The sequence below is a fragment of the Neoarius graeffei genome, chromosome 6 (genome assembly GCF_027579695.1).
Source record: "Neoarius graeffei isolate fNeoGra1 chromosome 6, fNeoGra1.pri, whole genome shotgun sequence".
NCBI classification, from domain to species: Eukaryota; Metazoa; Chordata; class Actinopteri; order Siluriformes; family Ariidae; genus Neoarius; species Neoarius graeffei.
Genome location: NC_083574.1, coordinates 34,441,419 through 34,469,247, shown reverse-complemented (window position 1 = coordinate 34,469,247; position 27,829 = coordinate 34,441,419). Strand labels below are relative to the sequence as shown.

General features: G+C 40.7%; 1 protein-coding gene across 1 annotated transcript; it reads right to left on the bottom strand.

Moving 5' to 3' along the window:
- Positions 1 to 17,259: 17,259 nt before the first annotated feature.
- Positions 17,260 to 19,948, bottom strand: fzd9b (frizzled class receptor 9b). Its single transcript, XM_060922890.1, has one exon. It carries the CDS (start codon positions 19,574 to 19,576, stop codon positions 17,825 to 17,827), a length of 1,752 nt encoding a protein of 583 aa, XP_060778873.1. The 5' UTR covers positions 19,577 to 19,948; the 3' UTR covers positions 17,260 to 17,824.
- Positions 19,949 to 27,829: the final 7,881 nt, after the last annotated feature.

The window sequence follows — 27,829 nt, the reverse complement described above, 5'->3', positions numbered from 1 at the left end:
ATTATCTGTAGCCACTTTATCCTGTTCTACAGGGTCGTAGGCAAGCTGGAGCCTATCCCAGCTGACTACGGGCGAAAGGCGGGGTACACCCTGGACAAGTCGCCAGGTCATCACAGGGCTGACACATAGACACAGACAACCATTCACACTCACATTCACACCTACGGTCAATTTAGAGTCACCAGTTAACCTAACCTGCATGTCTTTGGACTGTGGGGGAAACCGGAGCACCCAGAGGAAACCCACACGGACATGGGGAGAACATGCAAACTCCGCACAGAAAGGCCCTCGCCGGCCACGGGGCTCGAACCCGGACCTTCTTGCTGTGAGGTGACAGCGCTAACCACTACACCACTCTGGTTTTTATTATTATTATTATTATTGTGCTAGTGTGCATTTCACATTTTGCATTAAAAGTAGACAGCCTTTCGATTTCATAAAATTGGTGAAATTTAGTTCCCTCTGAAATTTGGTCATTGGGATATATGTTTATTTCTGTACTATCTTAAAAAAAACCAAAAAAAAAAAACCAGGCCATTCTGTGGCTGGGAAGCTATTTAATTTGAGGGGATTCCTGAACAAATCATATGCATGAAATCGCTTGCTTTGCACAGTCAAGCAGACAGAGGATGTCCGTGTGCGCATGCACATGCTTACCTTCATCATCTTTTTCTTCTTCTTTTGGGTTTTACAACAGCTGGCATCCAGTGTTGCATTACTGCCATCTACAGGTTTACCTTTGACCGTGCACTGACAGTTACATCATTCTGTCGCTAAACGAACAGCTGATCACACCGAGGTGCTCGCTGACCGCCGATATTTATTAGTTTGGTCCTGCGTTTCCTTTCCTTCGCAACATAATGTCTTTTCTTCTCTCTTTCCGTTACTGTAGTCGGTCTTTCATGTTTCATTCGCACACTCACATCCTCCATTTTTCTCTCCTGTTTCAAATTTGTATCCCACAATGCCTTGCGCGAACAGGGAAAGCCCACCACATGATGCATGACGTAGTACCTTGTATTGGGTCATGGTGAAGCAGGAAAAAATAGCAGAGAATTTAGGGCCACATGGTGCTAAATTCATTAATTGTTCTATTAAAAAAAAACCTAATGAAATTGGAAGTCTGTGATTGGAATTCAGTAGCTTTCGGTCCACTAAATAAAAATAATTGGGTGTCGGGGAAAATTCTTTTTATGACCTACACTTGAAAAATCTGAAAGGCAGTCTAGCTTTAATAATTTAAGGTTGTAAATAAGACATTTAAAGCATTTGAAAAGACAAATCAGAGTTCATATATTTCTGTGGCTATAAGGGCTGCGACTTGGCTACTGTGTTCTGAAGCTGACCTCTGTGAGGAAGGGAAAATGTCATAAAATATATCTAAAAGTGTAAATAAATTACTTGAAAGCAAAGAAGAATTTAAGCTCAAGTTACCAATTGATAGGGCTTTTAAAAACACTCCACTGTTTCCTTTGATGGGGGTTTCAGTAGCCAACTCTTTGTCAATCTGACCTTTTAGGGAAAATCGCACAAAATGTTGGGCTGATTTGCAGGAAATTAATCACAATCATATTTCTACCATGGAAAAGAAATCAAATATCAAGCAATTATGTGTTTTCCTAAATCTCTTTGACTGATCTCACTAATGATGCTATCACTTCCTAGAATCTGTTGCTTTGCCTTTTATTTGCCTTGGCTCCTCTTTGAATTCTTTGCCTTCATTTAACCGCTGATCCACTTCCTCTGTGCATTAGCGGATTGCAGAATTACCTTGGAGTAACTGTGAGTTTGTTGCTTCTTGCATGCACTTGTACTTATATCCAAGCCTGATTTAAAATAGCATCCTTTGAAGTTTGTTAAACGGGAGAAGATGAAAGTGGCATCATCAACCATGGTGCTCTCTTTCTCTCTCTCTCTCTGTCTCTCTTTGGAACACAGTGAATATTTTAGCATTCTCCGGAGACAAGCTCATAGAGTATGAGACGCTCAGAGAGACAAAGCAGAGAAAGACAGAGAGATATGTGCCAGCTCTCTTTTGGAGTACGAGTCCCAGTGGGTTAGTCTTTATAGCAGAGCGTGAGGTGAAAAAATTCCAGGCTGGATCCTGAATGAGGGCAAGTTATCGCCGAGAATACTAGACAAGACCATGCTGTCCTCTCAGGAAGTGTGTATATGGATACCAGAAAGAGAGATAGAGTGCATCAGGGTGTGTGTTTAGCTATTAGAAGAAGAGGTGTGAGTGTGTGCAGAAGGCACCAGTAGACATTACAGACTTGCAGCTGAGAAGAGGCCGAGATCGAGGAAGCTGTATTGTGGAACGAGGCCGACTAACACCCTCTTTCTCTTTTTCACTCGCCCTCTCCATGTTTCGAAAAGCAGGCCATGATGCCGTATTGTTCATTTCTCTTTGTTGTTGTTTTTCCACTTGCTTTTCCCTTGTGATTTTGTTCTCTCTCTAGAGAGAGGAAGCGAGGGAGAGATTACAAGGGATCAGTAGACGAAAGGGAGAAAAAAGAGGCATCAGCGAGGCAGATTAGAGAGGTGGGCTGCCTAGCAACAGAAATCAAAATTGGTAGAAGTCTCTGTGACCTAAATAACAGCATGCCTGTGATGGTGCGACATGACAAGCTGGCGATGAAAGGCCTCGACGAGCTCCTGTCACTTTGCTGTTCCAGCAAACGTCTGCCGTCATGATGCGTAAGTGCCACTTTGAAATACAGAAGGAGGAAGAATAAAGCTGTTAAACCCTCTGGACGAAGAGCAACAAAATTGCTGGATTTAAATCGGCACACAAACAAATGCTTCAGAGCAAGTTTGGGTGACACATGCAAGACTAGAGTGACTATTTCACATCAAGACGCACTTGATTTCCATTTTGTATATAATTTTGCATAAGTTATGGGTTTTTTTTTCTTTCAAGACTGGAGAAAGGAATGAAATAAATTTTTCGGCAGGTTTTCTGAACCATTGTCGCTAAATCTGTCAGATCCTGCAAGTTTGGCGACTACGCTCCATTACCGCACAAGGCATTTAAAATCACACATAGACTGTACTGTGGATTTGGGTTTGTTATCTATCCAAATTACCTGCAGCCAAAGCAGATTTGGGGTCTATTAGTGGCTTTGGAAATGCAGCATGAATGTTAGCACTGCTGGATGCTACCACAACTGTTGGCCTTGACTACAGAACATAAACGTTATGAATGGGTTCGAATAAAACAAGAACAGTGGTTAGATACAGAACGCCAGAGGTGTGATATGTCGCAGACAGTTCAACTCCACTTCCCTCAAAAAATTACAATAGTTTATTTTGTGTTGGGTTTTTTTCTTCCGGGCACTCACTGTTCATGAACTCACACAATGGCTTCACTGTTCCAAAGTGGTAGAATATTCTGGATTCTGGGCGGCTTTTGTGTTATTCTGAGAATTCCAGTGTTTGTTTTAAAAATATTAAAACATATTTTCATGCATAGTTTCCTGCCGTGCATAGACCGCCCGTTTTTTTTTTTTTTTTTTTGGGATCTGCCTTTCCACCTCAGGCAATTTTAGCCCTGGACATAGCTGCCCAATTTCACACCAAGGCTTTCAACTGGCTCCTTTAAGACTGAGTTGAACTTGACACATTCATTTGTGCTGACTTCAAGATTTGTGAGTGAAGAGCTATAGTTACTGCCATTATATGTGTGTATGTACGTATGAGAGATCAGATGAGAGGTTGATTTTAAATCTGGGTATGTGTGTTGGATTTTCTAGTACCCAGACTTATGGTTGTTTGTTTTAGACTAAGTTAATGTAAAAAATTAAAGAAAAAAGTGCATATACACTATATGCTTGAGTGTATATGTAATTGTGTGTGTGTGTGTGATTGAACTGAGCACCCATGCTGAGCTGAACGGATCGGTTCGTGGTCCCTGCTGTGCTGCGACTGCTGCTTTTTCATGGAAAGCATCTCTTTTGGGCCTGCAGCTTTTCAATGCGCTCATTTACACATCAAAACACAGTGCGAAAGGAATAGTACTCCGGGGGTGGTGGAGGGGAGAGGGAATGGGTGTAATGAGGGGTGCTTTTATTCCCTTCTCTCTCCTCTTTCTCTTTCTTCTTTCCCGAGGGCTGGGTGGATGTTGGCAGAGTGATAAACTGAGGTGGGGTACAGGAAAGCCATCCCATAATGATTGTTTTTTATCATACACATGGCAGCGAATTAAATTTGGTCTGGAAACCGGATGGTGATCAGCATTTCTCAGTCTGAATGCTGTTCCTGTAGCTTTGCGTTTTTCCTGTTTTACACTTGCGATTGAGCTGATTAAGGAGATCTCAGTTAGATGATGGGGAAATCATATGCCAGAGCTTGGAGATACTGTATGCAGTGCTGGTTCACTCCAGGACAATGACTTGGGAATGTTGCTTAAAGCAAAGCGCCACATTTCATCCTCATCCTTGTCCATTGCCTCTGGAGTGTATGTACAATTATTATCCATACAGGACACTTTTTTGATGGAATAAAAACATGTATTCTATTCACTTTCTAGGAGGTTTCATTCATTTGGTTTGATAGCATGCAATATTGTGAGCATATCGCTTATCCTACGTGTATTACCCAATGGAGAATGAGCGTTGAATATGGTTTATGATATTGCATGGTTGTCAAGAGGGCGGCACAGTGGTGTAGTGGTTAGCGCTGTCGCCTCACAGCAAGAAGGTCCGGGTTCGAGCCCCGTGGCCGGCGAGGGCCTTTCTGTGCGGAGTTTGCATGTTCTCCCCGTGTCCGCGTGGGTTTCCTCCAGCTGCTCCGGTTTTCCCCACAGTCCAAAGACATGCAGATTAGGTTAACTGGTGACTCTAAATTGACCGTAGGTGTGAATGGTTGTCTGTGCCTATGTGTCAGCCCTGTGATGACCTGGCGACTTGTCCAGGGTGTACCCCGCCTTTCGCCCGTAGTCAGCTGGGATAGGCTCCAGCTTGCCTGTGACCCTGTAGAAGGATAAAGCGGCTAGAGATAATGAGATGAGATGGTTGTCAAGACAACATGATGTCACACATCGGAGATGTAAAACTTCTGCGCTAGCAAGTGACTGTGACAATTTGTAAACAAACATGGCCGCCAGGTTTGCTTCGTTAAATACAGAAGATTTTGAGAGAATTTTGAAAGAGAAAGATGCGTTGAGCACCTGAAAGGAATCTCATCTCATCTCATTATCTGTAGCCGCTTTATCCTTCTACAGGGTCGCAGGCAAGCTGGAGCCTATCCCAGCTGACTATGGGCGAAAGGCGGGGTACACCCTGGACAAGTCGCCAGGTCATCACAGGGCTGACACATAGACACAGACAACCATTCACACTCACATTCACACCTACGGTCAATTTAGAGTCACCAGTTAACCTAACCTGCATGTCTTTGGACTGTGGGGGAAACCGGAGCACCCGGAGGAAACCCACGCGGACACGGGGAGAACATGCAAACTCCACACAGAAAGGCCCTCGCCGGCCCCGGGGCTCGAACCCAGGACCTTCTTGCTGTGAGGCGACAGCGCTAACCACTACACCACCGTGCCGCCCCCTGAAAGGAATGTGTATGTTTAATAATAATAATAATATACGCTTGTTTTTTTTTCATTGAATGGAACATATCTGATATATCACTCAACACCAGCCAATATTATTTAATTATCACTAGGTGGGTTTCCGTGAACCTGCTTAATGCACAATTTTAAATTATGAACTAAAAAACAAACAAATAATGAAAACGTGAATTTTGAAAACCCTCAAATATTGAAAAAAAGTTTATACATTCACACGAGGTGGTTTTTCAAACGATTTAACAATCACAAAACATCAGTCAGTGGAAGCACAGACCATTTGCAATTGCATTTTGCCAACTTTAACAAAAAAAGATTCTATTTTGTGCAAAACTGCAAAGGAAACCCACTTCCTGATGATCATCTTGACTTATTTCTTTGTACTGAGAAAGAAGGAAAACCTGTTTGCTCAAAACTCGATTATATTGGAAGTCTAAGGGCAGTTGTTGGATTAATAACCAACAAAAACACATTTTATGAAGTGTTGATTTGTTACTTATAAAATAAGCTTTACATCTGTAAGCAGTACTTTTTGAGGGGTTACCAACACAGTCAATTTCCACCTCTATAAAAGCATACCTCAGCAAATCGACCTTTTTTGAATCATTCCAGTGAGCAGATTAAATAATATAATTGTATATATTTTGGTCAGAACTTCTCTCAAGACCTTAATGTTTGAATGGAAGATCTGTAGTTTTGAATTTATGCTATATAGTCTTTTGTTTTAAACATTTATTAATCAAATGGAAATTCTGCCCTTCGATTTCTATTAAAACTAACTTTTCAGTCAACAGGTTTTATTACTACATGGAACCCTGACAAAATTCACACACATGCTACAGCCACTATGGATAGAGATTAAATTTAAAAACACTGGGGTTTTACTTTATAATATAATGACTAAAGTTGTTATATAAGGGAAACGTGAACTACCAGGGGAAGTGTATCTATAATTAAAGGCTATGCAACCCACAGCATTAGATAATGGAGTTATTACAAGTGAGCGTGTGTGTGTGTGTGTGTGTTCATGCATGTTTGCTAGCTTTGACCTCATGTCTGTGGGCAGGGTCATATTAGTTCCATGTTGTGACACTCTCACTCGCATATGCTTTCTCTCTCACCAGCTGCAGTTTACTGGCATTGTGAATGTTAAAGAACCCTACTCTGGAGAGGCAACCTGAGCTGAAAAACACCAACACACACTGCCATAAAATAGCACCACTGACTTTACTATGTCAGCACTCCTTTGAACACTACAGCTCATGAAAAGAAAGCTTGTCTTGCTAAAGTTGCCTCCAGGGGACTGACTGCTATTGTAACCCATTTTCATTAAAACGGAGCTAAATAAATTACTTAGATCGGTCACTCTGGGTCAAATTCAACCTCGTGAAAGGTCTAGGTTGTGTATTATTAAATGTAGAAATATAACTCTTAATTGCCTGTACATAAAAATGTTTTTAAATGTACTGGTCTGTAAGCTTCATGAAATGGAAACTAAAGCAGCTGTTGACTTCAGTGGTGATGAGATGGTGAGGCTTGTTAATAATTGTTGATCCTTGATGCCGCTTGCTTATCTGTCATTTATAGTGAAAAGACCTTGGTCCAAAACGGGTCACCAATCTAATCAGTCAAGGCTAGCACTGGCCGTGTGAGTGATCCAGACATGTATTGACACTGTAGATTCTGAAACACAGGATGCTAACATGAGATGTGCTCAATTATCATCCCAGTAACCCAGGCTTTGACACAAAGGTGTCAGGAAAAAACACTTGTTAAAGAGAACATCTCTCGAAAAGGTGACTGAGATTTACAGCTTACACTCATTTCTCACGGAAAATCTATTACTTAGGACAAACTAAAAAACAAACAAACAGGTACCCTATGGAGACATGCGGCTACTGCTTATAAATAAAATTGTTTTCTGATACCATGTCCATACAGTAAATATAGCATATCCAGTCAAGTCGGAAAGTCTGCACACCCCTTTCACCTTCTCCACATTTTATGATGTTACAGACGTATTCTACAATAGATTGAGTTCATTTTTTGTCACAAAATTCTACACAAAATAGGCCATAATGACAAAGTGAAAGCAGGTTTTTAGAAAATAGGCAATTTTATTTTACTGACAAAAATAGGTTATGTAGGGGTTACATATCTGTACACACCCTTAGCCTAATACTTGGTTGATGCACCTTTGGCAGCAATTACAGCATCAAGGCATCTTGGGAAAGAAGCTATGAGCATGGCACACTTGTTTCTGGACACTTTTGCCCATTCCTCTTGGCAAATCCTTGCAAGCTCCATCAGGTTGGATAGGGAGCATTGGTACACAGCCATTTTCAGCTCCTTCCACAAATGTTCAATTGGATCAGGTCTGGGCTCTGGCTGGGCCACTCAAGGACATTCACAGACTTTCTCTGAAGCCACTCCTTTGTTCTCTTGGCTGTGTGCGTCAGGTCGTTGTCATGTTGGAAGGTAAACCTTCACCCCAGTCTGAAGTCCAGAGCGCTCTGGAGCAGGCTTTCTTCAAGGATCTCAGTGTACTTAGCTGCATTCATCTTTCCCTCTATCAGGACTAGTCACCCCATCCCTGCTGCTGAAAAACATCCCCACATCATGATGCTGCCACTGCCACGCTTCACTGTAGGGATGGCATTAGCCTGGTGATGAGCGGTGCCTGGTTTCCTCTGACGTGACGCTTGGCATTCAGGCCAAAAAGTTACATTTTGGCTTCATCAGGCCAGAGAATCTTGTTTCTCATGTGTAACGTTCGCTATGTGTGGGTGGAGCACAGAGGATGGCAGGACAGAGATCGGAGGGAAATAACGGCTTTATTGCCAAACTTTTCAGTCTAACAATCGGTATATTTAATACACACAGAGACACACACGCACTAGCGTCTCGTTCAGCGATCAGCTCTCTTCTGCTCTCAGCTCTCCCTCTTTAAATCGGGCGCGGTCACTGGGAAGACACACAAACACAGGTTACTTGTTCTCAGGTGTAGTGATTCTGCCACTCACCTTCCCTGACTCCGCCCTCCTGTCACAGACCGGCGCTTGACCACGCCCCCGCTGCCACATCATGGTTTGAGAGTCTTCTAGGTGCCTTTTGGCAAACTCCAAGTGGGCTGTCATGTGCCTTTTACTAAGGAGTGGCTTCCTGGCCACTCTACCATAAAGGCCTGATTTGTGGAGTGCTGCCTGGATGGTTGATCTTCTGAAAGGTTCTCCCATCTCCACAAGGATATGCTGGAGCTTTGTCAGAGTGACCCTCGGGGTCCTGCTCACCACCCTGGCCAAGGCCCATCTTCCCCGATCGCTCAGTTTGGCCGGGCAGCCAGGTCGAGGAAGATTCTTGGTGGTTCCAAACTTCTTCTGTTTACCAATGATGGTGGCCACTGTGCTCTTTGGGACCTGTAAAGGTGCAGCAATTTTTCTGTACCCTTCTCCAGATCTATGCCTTGACAAAATCCTGTTTCTGAAGTCTGCAGATAATTCCTTTGACCCCATGGCTTGGAGTTTGCTCTGACATGCACTGTCAACTGTGGGACCTTTTATATAGGCAGGTGTTGGCAATCCCCAATCAATTGAATTTACCACAGGTGGACTCCAATTAAGTTATAGAAACATCTCAAGCAGCATCAGTGGAAACAAAATGCACCTCAGCTCACTTTTGGGTGTCATATCAAAGGGTGTGCACACTTGTATACATATGATATTTTAAATTTTGATTTTGATTAAATTAGCACAAATGCCTAAAAATCTGCTTTCACTTTGTCATTATGGGCTATTTTGTGTAGAATTTTGTGACAAAAAATGAACTCAATCTATTGTAGAATAAGTCTGTAACGTAATAAAACGTGGAGAAGGTGAAAGGGGTGTGCAGACTTTCTGGCTTGACTGTATACATGTTATCAATTCTACTTGCCTCATCTCTTGCAAGCATCACCAAGCTGTGAGCAGCATCAGGGCTTGTAGTATTTTGGTTACCAATTTTGTTTACTGTGTTTTGTTCAAAATCCAGTACTGTGAACTAGATCTATTTTCAAAATAGTAAGAAAGCACTTGTTCATGAATTGTCTTAGAAGCATTATTTAGTACTAATGAGCATGTTTTGTTTCGCAAGTGTAGTATAAAGACTCTCAAATAAAAAATAAAATGAAAAAATTAAAGCGAATAGCAGAAGTTTGACCAATTATACTTTTAGTTTTCATGAAGGACCTGATTCATTCCCACATGAGACTTTTGTAATTGCAAGCCGAGCAGATCGCTCAAAAGATTCCAGCGTTGTCTTTGCTGCCTTCTCGAGTTTTTGTTGAATGGCTGGAATTCTTGGTGTAAATATCTGCCAAAAAGCTAAAAAAAAAAAAAAAACTTACAAAGCCTTTCATTTGACCTTTCAGAAGGACCAAACAAAAAGCTGTGATAATCAAAAGGTACATTTTCTTAAAATAAACACCACTTACTTGATATTGAATTAGTAGCCTTGGTGAACCACGTGGTGAATTTCATTTATCTTTTTATCTGCCAATTATCTTCTGATACTATGACATTATAATGAGGTTTCTCTTATTTTGTTTCTGGTTCTGATTGGTTCTGAAGTTTATCAAGAAGTAGAACGGGTCAGCGAACTTGATCAGGATAAGTGCTGATTGGTTACAAAGTTTCGCGATTGTTACACTCATTCTTACATTCTTACAACACAATAACATAGTGGCTTCACCACTCGTTCTTGCGTACCTTTGATCACGCGAGCTCAACTATTCATATCGCGAGATCACGATTCGCCATTCTGGTGATTGTAATGTTTATGCACAGTGGGCTATTGTTACACTCATTCTTACATTCTAATAACACAATGCTTCACCAGTATATATATATATATATATATATATATATATATATATATATATATATATATATATACACACACACATATATATATATATATATATATATATATATATATATATATATATATGTATGTATGTATACACACACACACACACACATACAGTGGTGCTTGAAAGTTTGTGAACCCTTTAGAATTTTCTATATTTCTGCATAAATATGGCCTAAAACATCATCAGATTTTCACACAAGTCCTAAAAGTAGATAAAGGGAACCCAGTTAAACAAATGAGACAAAAATATTATACTTGGTCATTTATTTATTGAGGAAAATGATCAAATATTACATATCTGTGAGTGGCAAAAGTATGTGAACCTCTAGGATTAGCAGTTAATTTGAAGATGAAAATAGAGTCAGGTGTTTTCAATCAATGGGATGACAATCAGCTATGAGTGGGCACCCTGTTTTGTTTAAAGAACAGGGATCTATCAAAGCCTGATCTTCACAACACATGTTTGTGGAAGTGTATCATGGCACGAACAAAGGAGATTTCTGAGGACCTCAGAAAAAGCATTCTTGATGCTCATCAGGCTGGAAAAGGTTACAAAACCATCTCTAAAGAGTTTGGACTCCACCAATCCACAGTCAGACAGATTGTTTACAAATGGAGGAAATTCAAGACCATTGTTACCCTCCCCAGGAGTGGTCGACCAACAAAGATCACTCCAAGAGCAAGGCGTGCAATAGTCAGCGAGGTCACAAAGGACCCCAGGGTAACTTCTAAGCAACTGAAGGCCTCTCTCACATTGGGTAATGTTAATATTCATGAGTCCACCATCAGGAGAACACTGAACAACAATGGTGTGCATGGCAGGGTTGCAAGGAGAAAGCCACTGCTCTCCAAAAAGAATATTGCTGCTCGTCCGCAGTTTGCTAAAGATCACGTAGACAAGCCAGAAGGCTATTGGAAAAATGTTTTGTGGACGGATGAGACCAAAATAGAACTTTTTGGTTTAAATGAGAATCGTTATGTTTGGAGAAAGGAAAACACTGCATTCCAGCATAAGAACCTTATCCCATCTGTGAAACATGGTGGTGGTAGTATCATGGTTTGGGCCTGTTTTGATGCATCTGGGCCAGGGCAGCTTGCCATTGTTGATGGAACAATGAATTCTGAATTATACCAGCGAATTCTAAAGGAAAATGTCAGGACATCTGTCCATGAACTGAATCTCAAGAGAAGGTGGGTCATGCAGCAAAACAACGACTGTAAGCACACAAGTCATTCTACCAAAGAATGGTTAAAGAAGAATAAAGTTAATGTTTTGGAATGGCCAAGTCAGTCCTGACCTTAATCCAATCGAAATGTTGTGGAAGGACCTGAAGCGAGCAGTTCATGTGAGGAAACCCACCAACATCCCAGAGTTGAAGCTGTTCTGTACGGAGGAATGGGCTAAAATTCCTCCAAGCTGGTGTGCAGGACTGATCAACAGTTACCAGAAATGTTTAGTTGCAGTTATTGCTGCACAAGGAGGTCACACCAGATACTGAAAGCAAAGGTTCACATACTTTTGCCACTCACAGATGTGTAATATTGGATCATTTTTCTCAATAAATAAATGACCAAGAATAATATTTTTGTCTCATTTGTTTAACTAAGTTCTCGTTATCTAATTTTAGGACTTGTGTGAAAATCTGATGATGTTTTAGGTCATATTTATGCAGAAATATAGAAAATTCTAAAGGGTTCACAAACTTTCAAGCACCACTGTATATGTATGTACGTGTGTGTATACAGTGTGTATATATATATATATATATATATATATATATATATATATATATATATATATATACACACACAGTGTATATAAAAAGTGTACACACCCTGTTAAAATGATAGGTTTTTCTGATGTAAAAAAATGGGACCACAATAAATTATTTCAAAACTTTTCCCACCTTTAATATGACCTATAACCTGTACAATTCAATTGAAAAAAAAAATCTGTTCAGGGGAAAAACATAAACAATAAAAAGCATACAATAAGCTGGTTGCATAAGTATGCACACCCTTAAACTAATACTTTGTTGAAGCACCTTTTGATTAAATTACAGCATTCAGTCTTTTTGGGTTCACACCTGCCATCAATTAAAATGACTCTGATTAACCCCAAATAAAGTTCAGACATTTACTCAGTTGCATCCTCCAGCAAAAGCCAGCGTTCACAGAGGGCTTACAAAGCATCAAAGGGATCTCATTGTTGAAAGGTATCAGTCAGGAGAAGGGTACAAAAACATTTCCACGGCATTAGATATACCATGGAGCACAGTGAAGACCGTCATCAAGAAGTGGAGAAAATATGGGACACAGTGACATTACCAAGAACTGGACGTCCCTCCAAAATTGATGAAAAGACAAGACGAAAACTGGTCAGGGAGGCTGCCAAGAGGCCTACAGCAACACTGAAGGAGCTGCAGGAATTTCTGGCAAGTACTGGTTGTGTACTACATGTGACAACAATCTTCCGTATTCTCCATATGTCTGGACTATGAGGTAGGGTCGCAAGATGGAAGCCTTTTCTTACAAAGAAAAACATCCAGGCCAGGCTAAATTTTGCAAAAAAAAAAAAACCTCCAAAAAACCATCAATTCTCCCAAAAGCATGTGGGAAAATGTGTTATGGTCTGATGAAACCAAGGTTGAAATTTTTGGCCACAATTCCAAAAGGTATGTTTGGCGCAAAAACAATCCTGCGCATCACCAAAAGAACACCATACCCACGGTGAAGCATGGTGGTGGCAGCATCATGTTTTGGGGTTGTTTTTCTTCAGCTGGAACAGGGGCTTTAGTCAAGGTGGAGGGAATTATGAACAGTTCTAAATACCAGTCAATTTTGACCCAAAACCTTCAGGTGTCTGCTAGAAAGCTGAAGATGAAGAGGAATTTCATCTTTCAGCACGACAATGACCCCAAAAAAGTTTTGGAATGGCCCAGCCAGAGCCCAGACCTAAATCCAATTGAAAATCTGTGGGGTGACCTGAAGAGGGCTGTGCACAAGAGATGCCCTCGCAATCTGACAGATTTGGAGCGCTTTTACAAGGAAGAGTGGGCAAATATTGCCAAGTCTAGATGCGGCAGGCTGATAGACTCCGACCCAAAAAGACTGAATGCTGTAATTAAATCAAAAGGTGCTTCAACAAAGTATTAGTTTAAGGGTGTGAACACTTATGCAACCAGCTTATTATACTTTTTATCTTTTATGTTTTTTTCCCCTGACAGATTTGTTTGTTTTTCAATTGAATTGTACAGGTTATAGGTCACATTAAAGGTTGGAAAAGTTTTGAAATAATTTATTGTGGTCTCATTTTTTCTGTGAGTGTATATATATATATATATATATATATATATATATATATATATATATATACACACACACACACACAGTGGATATAAAAAGTGTACACACCCCGTTAAAATGATAGGTTTTTCTGATGTAAAAAAATACATCATATATATATCTTGATGGATAAAGTCTTCAGGTGTTCTTTAAAAGCAGTAGATGCTTCGAGTGCAGCTGAAGAGGCAAACAGTAAGAAATACAGTTGGAAGACACCAGGCTCTGGATCAAGCAGCAGGGAAATTAATCTCATTTGCATGACTGGCTCACATCAAAGGACTGAAAAAGCGGAGCTTATGTGGAGCAGCGAGGCCAGGTGTATGATTATCATCATATTAGTATAATAATTTTGCCATTTGTACGATTATTCTTCTAAAATAATCCAAATATATTAGCATTATCTATAGTTTGGCAGGAAAATGTGCTTGCATTTTAATGCTTGTGAAGCTATTTTTAAAAAATGTATTGTTTAATTTATCGTTAAGTCATCTGGAGGAATTATTCATGTCAAGTGAAAAGCTTTAGTAATGTGTGATGAATTAGCACTGAATGCTTCAATCTTATCTCCTGGACCACGGTGACATCATTTTACAAAGCAGCAATGGTGGCCGGTACTGCACTATTTGGTGGGTCCTCACTTTTATCACCAGGTATAGCCACATTAGCAGGATCCAGTGCTTGGTCAGGGCCTTGCACTTGTTGGTCATTCTCCTTAACTTTTGTCTTTACCATTGACATTTTCTCCCTAAATCTTCAGTTTTCCATTTGGTAGAGTCTTAGTTTGTTATTCCAGAATGCTTTAGTGTGGATATACAGTAAGCCCTCAGTATTCGCGGGGGTTAGGGACCGAACATGGCCACGAATAAGCCAAAATCGCGAATACTTGTAACCCCCCCCCCATAAAACTGCTCTTTATGTAGTGCACGGTACTCTCGTTGATGCCGTAGTGACGAGCCACTGCCGCAAAACTCTTCCCTTCCTTTAGCATATCGAGAAGTCCTACCTTCTCCTGCAGCGTCATTACCTTCTTCTGGCGCTTAGGTTCCTTGGCAGGAGCTTAGAAGATGGAGAGCGTTTAGGAGCCATTGTAGGGCGTAAAAATTATTCAAAAATACCAAGAACGCACAACACGTGAACAAGTCTGAACTACGGGAACCATGAGACTGTACTGTACAATGCGTTCATTCGTATCAGCCAATGAGCAGCAGCCCGCCATTCAAACTTCAGCCAATAGCGAGTGAGCATTCGGCTCCGAGAATGTAGCAGTGCGTAAACGTTCGCAGTGCGTAAATGTTCGATATGTTCGCCACAAATGACTGCGAATCGCTGAGATTTCCGCGAATGTATAGGAGATATGGTCTATATAAAATCCCGCGAATATGTGAATTCGCGAATACTGAACCGCGAATAGGCGGGAGTCTACTGTACAGACATTTAGTTTAGAAATAAGAGTCAAGTTACCGGTGCTATTGAGAACATGTCTTATTCCGCCATTGCTCAACAATGCCCCCCCAAAATACACAAATTTTTGAGTCTTGACATGATCCTTTAATTTTCCACATATACGAATGCTGACATGACAAATCCATGGCCACTGTCTCATCACTCTCTTCAATGATTCTCTTATTTTGTGATGAAAAATGTTAATTTATTCTACTCACATTCACTGGATATGAGCAATCGCGTGCTCTGATTGGCTACTCTACTACTAGGATCCATCCAGCCATCCATTATCTGTAGCTGCTTTATCCTGTCCTACAGGGTCGCAGGCAAGCTGGAGCCTATCCCAGCTGACTATGGGCGAGAGGCGGACAAGTCACCAGGTTATTGTGGCTACTACTAGGATATCAGCTCATATACCATGAGTAGAGAAAAACAAAATGGCAGCGCGTGTTGCTGAACCAACCGAGGACGAAATAAAAACTCTACTCGAAAACAAAACCCCCCAACATACAAAAAAAGCAACAAACTATGGAATGAAAGTATTTATTTTTCAAGAATTATTATTATTATTATTATTATTGCATTTTTCACAAATTGCTCCTGTCATTTCTCCGGTTGTTTAACGGAAATTATTTTGTCGGACGTTTGGTATAAAGTTTTTATTTATCAAATTTGCAAAAAATAAAAATGCTCTTTTCTCAAAATTGAGTGAATGTGGATATAATAAAACATTTATTCCACTCAATCTCATCGTACGCGCCTCATCGGCTATCAGCTCATGCACAACTCGATTTTGTGGAATATGTGTTAATTGTATAGTGTGATGAGGAAATATTCCACAAATACACACATTAACTACCTGTGACATGACATCCAGTGAAAATGTGTATTATTGTCAGGAAGTCAAACACACAGATTGATTGAAGTTTTCTGAATCCTAATCTCTAGGCTCAACCTTGTTTTACACACTTCCCAAGAAAACTTGATGTGCTTTGGTAGAAACATCGCGTCCCACAGTGCCCCTGTTTGAATGGGCAATTCAGAGGGAGCCTCCTCCATTGAGGGATCCTGAAAGAGTCTCTCAAGGTTTCATTTGCATTTGAACCAGAGCCTACTTTTTTCACATGCAAACCAGCTACTTCATCTAAATATTTGCATTGCTTTGACCCAACTTGTCCAAGTCTTATTAAAGCGTGTGGCAAGTCTGAGACAAGCATCAGAGGCTTTTTCTTCTGTGCTTCTACTCCCCTGAATGCAAACACAACAGTCCAGCACCATCTATTCACAGATTAGAGTGAAATAATAGCACTATTTGTGTACACCGACAACAGAATTAAAAACTGTGTTTTGGTAAGGGGCTTATTTTATTCTGTGTCTTAAAATGTCATCGGATGAAGGAAAAAAGTTTGCAAATAAATTTATTGTTAAATAAATTTATAATTTATTGATTTATAAATAAACAAGTTTATTGACATCAGTATGTCCTGTATCATACTTAAAATCAAATATACTTGAAATAAATTATGTTTGTTCTACCAATGTCACTGATACACTCCCTATTATCCAGTTTTGAAGAAATGGAGGAAACAACAACAACAACTATGAAGTTCAAGTTAAAGGAAGTCGTATGCAAAAATTTCCAACAAAAAAAAAAAAAAAGGCTTTTCAAATTTTGGAACACCCACCCCGGCTGATTTTGAAAAATGACGAACCTTGCAGATGAAAACAAACTAAGCCTCACTACAAAATGTTTATCGGGCTATCAATCTAATACCCAGAACAAATCATTCCCGAGCAGACGATCTGATCTAATACTGACAGTCAAATGCTGGTAGTGTGCATCAGTGAGCAGTCTTATCAGTGCACGTCAAGCCATGTGTACATGTAGTGTAGAAAGAACCTGTTTTAGTCTGAAGTCAAGTAATCGATATACACAGATATACAAAATATAATATAATTTAATATCTTTTTGTTTTCAAAAAAAGGCACTTTTTGTTAATTTGGCCCATCAATATAACTTGTTTACAAAAGGCTTGTTTACAGGCCATTCCTTGAAAAGACCAAGACCAAACTAAATTAAATATATACACAATAAATAAGAACTATGAAAACTTTTTAAAACACATAAATGCCACGAATTGAGCTAAATGTGGACAAGAACATCTTATACACATACCTCCATGCACGTCTGTTTCTTTGTGTGCGACAGATAAAAGACTGCATTACAGGTTAGATTTGAAATTTTTTTTGCACTTCTACAGAAAGCAATAATAAACATTCCCTTTAACTATAAAACACTGATGATCAGTCCATTCTTTAGCGATAAGCCGCAACATACGTACAGCTTTCTTTGTGTCCATTTTTTCACAACTTTCACTTTCTTTGGTGAGCATGAACAAATCATCTTTAAGCCTGCTCTCAAACACTGTCATACACACAGGGAGGAGTAGTATAAGTCCATAGAGTACATTACAGATGAGGTCACTCTCTCCATTTCAGCTGAGAGGAACTCCACACACACACACACACATACACAAACACACACTTGAGTTCTTCTCATACATGCGTTGGGCAGTCTGAGTAGGGGTCAGTCTTGGACATGTGCAATACCACGGCTGGGGCTTTGTAATGGCAATGGGTGCTACTGCAGCTCCCACCATTGCAATGCTTCCTGCTAGTCCTGTCTGCCAGTTTCCGGCTACAGAGCCCCTGCCAGGTCTGCAAGGTCTTGGAGCTCCACACCCACACACCACTGGTGATGCCTACCACCAGCGACATGAAGATCTTCAGCATGAACACGGCTACTGTGGGCACAGATGTTCCCAGACTGCAGTCCTCATTCCTTCGGCCTGGAAAGGTAGTACACTTGCTCTCCAGCCCTCGGAATTTCCAGTAGTCCATATTGAGGCGCTCATAGAAGTAGCAAATGATGACACAGGTTGCAGGAACAGTGTAGAGGATGGAGTAGATGCCAATCTTAACCATTAGCTTTTCCAGCTTCTCCGTATTGGTACCTTCGGTTTTCATCACCTTCCGAATGTGGAAAAGTGCAACAAAGCCAGTGAGGATGAATGATGTTCCGATGACAAGGTAGCAGGACAGTGGCACCAGGACGAAACCTGTTAGCGCCCCCACGTCCATGCTGCCCACATAGCACAGCCCAGTCAGCTCGTCACCTGCCACCTTCCTCATTGTGAGGATGACTATTGTCTTTAGTGCCGGTATGCCCCAGGCGGCCATATGAAAGTAGCTGCTGTGAGATTCGATGGCTTCATGACCCCATTTTTTTCCTGCAGCCAGGAACCAAGTGAGTGTGAGAATGACCCACCAGATTGAACTGGCCATGCCGAAATAGTACAGAATGAGGAAGACTATGGTGCAGCCTGTGCTCTCGAGCCCCTCTTGAATAATATAAAGCTCCCCATTCTCACGGTCGCAGGCAATGTTCTCTGCTCCAGCTACTGAGCGAATGATGAAGGCTACAGAGTAAACATTATAGCACATAGACAGGAATATGATGGGCCTCTCAGGGTACTGGAAGCGATGAGGATCCAAGAGGAAAGTTAGGACTGTGAAAGCTGTGGAAACAAAACACAAAGTGGACCACACAGCCATCCAGATAAAAGCAAAGTCTTTGTCCTGTCTGGACCAGAACACATCAACGGCTGAGGAACAACGCGGAGCACATGACTCACTCTTCTCCACATACTGGAATTTCTCTGGGTTCTCACAGACTCCCATGGTGCCCCCTGGACGCCCACTTCCCAGCCCAGGTTGTTTGGGTCGCGGAGGCACCGGAAGCATCCCCTCTCCTTTCTTCGGCTCTGGTTTGGTGTCATTCTCGGGCGCTTCCATGCACAGTGCGTTCGGGTCATTCCGGGTAGGCAATTTAGAACAGTTCAAAGAATCAGGCCATGCGTAGTTAAACTTCTCCATAATAGGAGAGCACTTCTGACGTGCCTGTTCACACATTGGTCTACAGGCAGGGATGGACGTGGACACCTCATCGGCACACATGGGTGCGAAGAGAGAGCAGAGGAAAAAACGCAAATGGACGTCACAGCCGTACTCCACCAGTGGGGCGAATTCATTCAGCTTAATCTCTGCCTCCTTTTGATTGTCATGGTCCATCAAGTTGGGCATCCGGGTCATGTTATATCCGATGCCCTGGCACATCGGGATGATGATCGGCTCACATTTAGCCGGTCTCTCTCTCTCAAAGTCGTAAGCACTTATCTCCAGACTGTAGGTTGCGATCATGAGCTGGCACCATAGAGAAATGACAAGCTTCAGTGCTGAACCCTCCATGGTAGAGTTTTATGAATGAGAAGCAGAAATAAAACAAAAATATCCTCACATCGGCTACACCAAAGAGTCCCAGGAGATGAGTGGTTTATTGATAATATTCCAGGACAAACTGTCTCATCAGATGATGATGATAACACGACCAAGTCTGTCCAGTGTCCACATCTGCTCGTGAGAAGGTGTCAGTAGGACCACACTACCTCCTGTGATACTTCACCAAGTAAACACACAGAAGGGAAAGGAGCTGATGCATGCACAGGCTTGTGGACAGAAACACAAGTTGGTCCTTATCTTGATCCTCTGTTTTCACTTGCAGTCCTTGGCGCATTCTGTGTGTTTAGCCTTCAGTCCTGCAGCTCTGTGCCTGACTCTGCTTCATCTCTGGACAACACTGAACTTTCTTTTCCCTCTGCTCTGCTCTAAAGCGCCCGGTAGGCGGGGCGTGACGCAAGTAGGCGGAGCTTCCACCTCAAGCTGCTCTCTATCATAAATAAAGCCCATTTCACTAAAACTCAATACAGTCTCTGTTTTCAGAAAGAATATTGTATTCCAATACCACCCCCCCCCATCAATGTGTCATTAATTTAACAAAGAAAGTGCTACAGAATGTGCCAGGTTGAGCTATTTTACCCCACATTTATATGATTAAACAGATAAATAGCTGCTCATACTGGATCAACATTATTCAGCACAGGATTACGACACTGCTTGAAAAATGTCTTCCTTTTCACGCAAAGGACTTTAAAAACAACCTTTCTGCTCGTATAAAAGTCAGAACCTGTTCTACAGTCCTGTGCAAAAGTCTGAGGCACATGCAAAGAAGCACTGCAGAGCAAAAATGATAAAATTACATGTTTCTACATTTAAAACAATGCTATCAAGAGCAGTATACAGTATACATGAACCATATTTGGTGTCATCACCCTTAAAAAAAAAAGTAATCTCAGGTATCATGAGTGCAGTTTTATAAAGAGGAAATGAGCTGGAGGTTTTACTGAGCATCTCCTAGTTCTTCTGGACACTTTGACTGTCACACCTGCTTCTTAATTTTGCAGAAAATCCCAGCGGCCTTCATTATTATTATTATTATTATTATTATTATTATTATTATTATTATTACCAATCATATCCTGCTTTCTTTTCTTTACTGACATCCAAGCATTTTTTCTGTAACATTGAATTTTGTGCTGGAAAACTTAATGTTTGGAAATCTATAACTATTTGTACAAAATAGATTGCAGACAATATGTTTAGTCTTTTAACTCTTTACCACTTAAAGCAGCTGCTACAGCCACCCTTGTATATGCATATACTGTTCACCCTTAGAACATCTCATCTCATTTCATCTCATCTCATCTCATCATCTGTAGCCGCTTTATCCTGTTCTACAGGGTCGCAGGCAAGCTGGAGCCTATCCCAGCTGACTACGGGCGAAAGGCGGGGTACACCCTGGACAAGTCGCCAGGTCATCACAGGGCTGACACATAGACACAGACAACCATTCACACTCACATTCACACCTACGCTCAATTTAGAGTCACCAGTTAACCTAACCTGCATGTCTTTGGACTGTGGGGGAAACCGGAGCACCCGGAGGAAACCCACGCGGACACGGGGAGAACATGCAAACTCCACACAGAAAGGCCCTCGTCGGCCGCGGGGCTCGAACCCGGACCTTCTTGCTGTGAGGCGACAGCGCTAACCACTACACCACCGTGCCGCCCCCCTTAGAACATATTTACAAGAAAAAAAGTCTAAAGACAAGGTTTTGTTCATATCAGTTTTCTCCTTCATTATCTTGAAACAATCATGACATATCAGACAGTTTTGAAAGGAGCGCATGACACAGAATACAAAAATCACTCGTAAAGTTATGTTTCAACATTCACCAACTCACAGGTAGTGTCTGAAAGGTGAGTAATACCTGTGTGAAAACCAATCTTCACATTTTACATGAAGAATTCATGTCAAATGGTGTACAATAAATGATCACTGCAACTTTACAAAGATGCTTTATATAACGTTGTTCAATTATCTTTTCAAAATTCATACATTTTATCATAAATATTCACCTGGGATACCTGTAAAGGGTAAAATACGTATGTAGAGGCAAATTCAGAGTCGTCAAATGCCGTCATTATGATGCATACACACCGGCGTCATATGTCATCATTATAGGATATACACGGGGTTGTCATATGTCGTCATTAAGGGGTAAAGAGTTAAAAGGAGCAGACTTTTTTGTGGAGGGGTAGGGATGGTGCAAACTAGCTAAATATGAGCAAAACAGCTCACATAAGAAATAAGAAATAAATAAAAATGGTTTTCATTCAGCATGGCATGGTGGTGTAGTGGTTAGCACTGTCGCCTCACAGCAAGAAGGTCCTGGGTTCGAGCCCAGTGGCCAACGGGGGCTTTTCTGTGTGGAGGTTGCATGTTCTCCCCGTGTCTGTGTGGAGGTGCTCCGGTGAGTGTGAATGGTTATCTGTGTCTATGTGTCAGCCCTGTGATGACCTGGCGACTTGTCCAGGGTGTACCCTGCCTTTCGCTCGTAGTCAGCTGGGATAGGCTCCAGCTTGCCCACAACCCTGTAAGACAGGATAAGAGGCTACAGATAATGGATGGATGGGTTTTCATTCAGAATTATGTGTTGTTTATAGACTAAAAACAAAGTGTTGAAAAGGAAAGTGCTAGAAAAGAAAGACTATTGTTCCCATCTAGTGGCTGTCTGATGAACAGCACATCCTCATCCTTCAGCTTCTTAACTTCATGAACAAATGAATGCTACTTTTTTCCATCAAGAATTTGATTATTAAGGAAACACAGTATTTAGGTACTCAAGTGGACCATTTCTTGTCACTTGCCTTGAGTGTGGCACCCTCAATCACACCGTTTGTGTTTTTAAATTAGAATGATGGATGGAGTGTACCTTTAAAGCTTTGCTCTTCAAAACAATTCAGATCCAGTCATGGATCATTTAAATCATTTTAAATGTATGCTACGTTATCCATGTTTCCAGGTGAAAGATATGTGTTAAAGGTACAAAATACAAAATATGAGGGTGTCACCCTGGCACAATGATACAGATTAGTACAGTTTTTGTTTTTTGTTTTTTTCTGAGAGAGTAGAAAGAGAAGACCAAACAATTCTTTTTGATGAAGCTTCAGTATGCATTTCAACTTTTGCACCCGCAGCGTAAGAATGTGGAGGATTATCAGATCTGAAGTTGGCGCGCGTGCACACACACACACACACACACACACACACACACACACACACACACACACACACACACACCCTTGAAGTAAGCACAGTGAGTCTGATACCCATCCAGCACAAGGGAACAGCAGACAGACTGATTCATATCAGCCCCAGACACATGTGGGATATTTGTTTTATTTTTGTAAATTTGGTTCAGCTTCTTTTACTCATAGTAACATCTAATTTAGTGTCACTGAGAACATGCTTTGACTTTCGGCATTGGCGTTCCAACGTTTGACACTTAAACCTAAAAGCTAAAAAGGGACAGGTCACAAGATATGCCTTTCAGTTGCCTTAATCTTTCTACTTCTGTACAAGGGCTCTAACTAACACTGGCTTAAGATGAGTATCATGTAACAAGACCCTCTATGTACACCAAACTTATCAGAAACACCCCCACTCCTTTTGCCTTATCTGACTGCAGAGACATACTTCCGTGCTCTGGCCTGATTTTTACAGAGCACTGTTCCAGGATCAGCCTCTACAATCCATAAACAATAAGGGTGAGCACATTAAACTGGTCCCAGTTCAGTGACTATCAGTTCATTACCTTTTACAACTTTGCCCTTACAAATCTGATCTGACTAGAGCTGGCAGATCGTGTAGTTCGAACGAAATCGACTTTGAGCTGAAGTGATGAGAGAACAGGTCATGACATTATATCCATGACCCAAGATCCATTATATTGGGGAGATTAGCTGTCTCCATATCTCTCCGACTGAGGTTAATGGGACTTTGAGTACTTTAAGTGTCAATCTTTATCAAGATGCCTTTTCTGCTCCACCAGATCTCAACCAGAGCTTATAAAACTAGTGATCTGAAACAGTAGAGCACAAAAACTATATTACAGTGAAGTGAGAGACACCAAGGAGCTTTTAACTCTAAGGCTGTGACCCAGAGCTAAAGGACTTAGTGCACCAATATTTCAAACCTCATAAATATTCGACATGAATCCTGAAGGAAATTTGGTATGACAGATGGATTTTTTTTTTAAACACGAGTTTTAAAGTAGCAATTGTAGAGCTGTCTGTTGCTTGTGAGCAAAAGAAAATCATCTCCAAACATGATCCCAATCTATCTGTCTGTAGAAACTGTACTGCAAAAAATTTAAAACTGAATTTGAGGAGAAAATTACTTATTACTAGTGAAATTATCTCGCTGCATGGACAGATATTTTTACTTCACGAGACATCTTAGAATAAGTTGGTTGCAATCTAGAACTAGGTTTAATAATCTCAGAATTGGCGTCTTATATTCTTCTAATCGGAAATGCTCGATCGTTTAAACTTTTTCAAGATATTTTCACTTGCTAAGATATCATTTTTTTGCAGTGTGTGAATGTCTTATAAGTGACCTTTCAAAGAAAAGGGGCGGAATTGAACAGCCAGCAAAATTTTGGTGTGTGAAAATGAAGAAACTAGCCAGATCCATTGCGTGGTCATATTTTGAGTCCAAGACGTTACTGATTTTGAAGGTATTTTTGAAACTGGATGATTATTATATCCTTAAAATACATTTTAAAATAACAAACCACTTTTAACACCTTTTTTTTTTTACAATGCACTCTTGCGATGTCTTTACTGAAAAGTCATATTCATTATTGTTATTATTATTATTATTATTATTATTATTATTATTATTATTATTATAACATTATTAAATATTATGAAATTAGCCCCAGTAATGGTTTTTGGTAAGCCATTTGATTAAGCACATAAATACACGTAATTGTTTTACCCTCAGTCCACGTGGCAGAGGTTTGGACAACGTGTTTCTGCCACTGCTAAGACTGAACGGCTGGAACCCAGAGGAACAGCTGTATTAAGGGTGAAACCATGACTGTCCTTGGATGCTATATTATTGCGACAGACGATTTGGGTACATGAGGAAATATTATTTGGATTTTATTATTTTCACAGTCCTTATTATTTTTCGGTCAGGCAGAAACTAAATGCTGTTGAACAATGCCCAACTTGGCCTTGCAAGCTAATGGAAATTCAGCACTGTGGCAGCTGCGGTTGTATGAGGATGGTAGTATTGTGCTCTGTAGCCAGGATGGTGGGTGCATATATATGTGTGTGTGTGTGTGTGTGTGTGTGTGTGTGTGTGTGTATGTAAGCGTCTCTATCAAACTAGTATCCAGACTGACAGGCTGACCCTGGTCGAGTGTCACATTCTGGGATGAGTTATCTGTGAGTGAGAGGAGCATGGCATGACCCAGGATAAGAAAGGAATGGAAACAATGCCATCAACTGTAATTAGACGAGAGGGGGCATATGTGTCTGCCTGTGTGTGTGTGTGTGTGTGTGTGTGTGTGTGTGTGTGTGTGTATTGTAGAGTGGGGAGTATTTGTATTTACTTACTGGAATATCTTTATTTTATTGGAAGACTGCTTGCATGGAGACGAGAAATAAAAATAAAGTAAAAATGAAGTATGCACTGTGGTTGATTTGATTTGTCGAAAGAAGACAAAAAAAAAAAAGCCTCAATGAGGCTGGAGCTCATACCGGCCACTGTTGCTGTGTGTGAGTTTGAAATCCGATCAACCCTGTAGGAGGAGTAGCGATTTTTTTGTGAAATTGCATATGACCCCTGTGTAGCCGCATCCATGGCAGGTGGCGCCACCTGGTGAACAATTCTTGCTGGAATATGTCTTTAGAGTCTTCTGGGTGAATTTCAATGAAAACGTCCCAGCATTTTATGAAAAGTAGAGTTTAATGTGATGAGACACCCAGAAATTTCAGACACCCAGAAAATGTTAAATATAACAGGTGGCACCACCATCTTGAAAACCTTTATACATACCAACCTGAGGAACATTCCATATGAGTTTGATCAAAATCTGATCACTCCTGTAGGAGGAGTAGCAATTTTCATGAAATTGCACATGACCCCTCTGTAGCCTCATCCATGGTAGGTGGCGCCACTCTTGTTGGAATATGTCTTTAGAGTCTTCTGGATGAGTTTCAGTGAAAATGTCCCAGCAGGTTATGAAGAGTAGAGTTTAATGTGACGAGTCACCCAAAAAATTTCAGATGCCCATAAAATTGTAAATATGACAGGTGGTGCCACCGTCTTGAAAACTTTTATGCACACCCACCTGGGGAACATTGTCTGTGAGTTTGATCGAAATCTGATCATTCCTGTAGGAGGAGTAGTGATTTTTGTAAATTGTGGATGGACAACGCCGACAAATGCCGACGGAGGACGTGTGATCACATAACTTCATCCAGCCTGGCCTACAGCCAGATAAGTAAAAAAAAATGCACCAGTACAAGTCATGTAAAAAATGTATGTAAAAAATACATATTTTGAAACTTTGGTGTGAAACATTAGTAAATTATGAGAAAATAAGCTAATAATTTTTTGATCGGTTAAATCCAGAAGATTATTAATAAATAAATTAAAGTTGTATTATATTAGAAAAATTAAGAATGCACTAAATTAAAATATGCTCTTTTCAGTATTAAGGTGACCATTTTACTTTCACCGCTGCAACAGGGCTACTATGAGAATTGTAAAGTACAGAATATAAATGTCGTGTCAGCAGCTCACAATGATCCTGTCATCATGCTTTTATTTGTTTTAATGCAGAGATGAGAAGACTAGGACTGGAAGCAAGAAACAGCAGAAACCAAAATAGAATTGAATAGAGTTGAATTCTATTCAACTTTGAGCCTTGTTGATAAGTTCATCATGTGGGCAGAAATGTGTTGGATAAAAATAATACCTTTCAGCTAATATTGGACCTACATCCATGCAAGCGTGATTACAAGGTTTATATTTGACCTTAGAAACGCAATAAACACATTCTAACAAATATATCATAGCCGTTCTCTCATAAAAGAGCCTCTGTTCATACTCCACATTTCATCTCATAAACAAAGCCGTTTATTAAAGTCTGTAGCCACGTCCCAGCCCGTCTATAATTTCATGCTGTCAGCAGGGTGGGCTCCATGACAGAGCTTTGAAATTACAGCTGATCATGTATCACACATATACACACACCCTAAGACAATGGAAGCTACAATTGTAATGCAAACTCACTGCTATGCGGTTGGTGTTTCTCTGTCTTGCTCATGCTTGTACACACACATATGCCTACAGTATACAGCAAAGTAGGCATGTGTGACAGGAGCTGATGGATGGTTGCTATTAAAATTGTGGAAAAAGAGAGCTTCTTTTCTACATCAGGAATCAGGACACACAACACAAAGCACATCGTTATCTACCTGGCTTATGTAATTAGTCCTTTCTAGCCATTGAGATATACGATTTGGCAGTAGGATTTATTTTTAGATTAAGGTCTTGCCAAAATATGTGTGCATACAAAGTGTGTGTGTGTGTGTGTGTGTGTGTGTGTGTGTGTGTGTGTGTACAAAGTAAAATGAGGTCAAGCTTACATGTAGAGCTTTATTGTTTGTGAATGAAGGATGATATTGGGCTATGTGTGATATACAGTATATCATACACAAGAACTGATCTGGATGCAGCTTTATCTAGATAAATACAAACTGTAGATCTGTAGATGGATGAAACAGATCAGTGTTTGACAACAAATGTTTCATCCCTGCCCCTAATTTCAGAGCTATCTATTCTATAATAGAAAGTGCAACAAGCATTCTTTCATCATCCAAACCCATTTGAGAGTTTCATTACAGGATTTGACTGCTCAGGTGTACTTATGTCAGGCTAGCAACAGCGATCAAACACTGTATTACCTATTACATCTATTATGTTGGGAACAACAACACAACAAGTGTTGCCAGGCAAAACAAGCCTCACCCGGCAGTCTGGCCTATTCACCTTACAAGGTGAATCTGTGACCTTCAGTTTGACCTTTCAAGGTAACTCAAGGTCAAAGGTCATGGTGCCAAATGAAAGGCCATATGGGAGTTCCTATATGCTCCTAATAGTAAACATATGTCTATCGGCAACCGTTTTTGAGTTATAATGGAAAATGAAATTTTGACCGATGACCTTGACCCCCTGACT

Excerpts from the sequence above, each read along its gene's own strand:
- fzd9b (XM_060922890.1), bottom strand. The coding sequence starts at position 19,576 with ATGGAGGGTTCAGCACTGAAGCTTGTCATTTCTCTATGGTGCCAGCTC.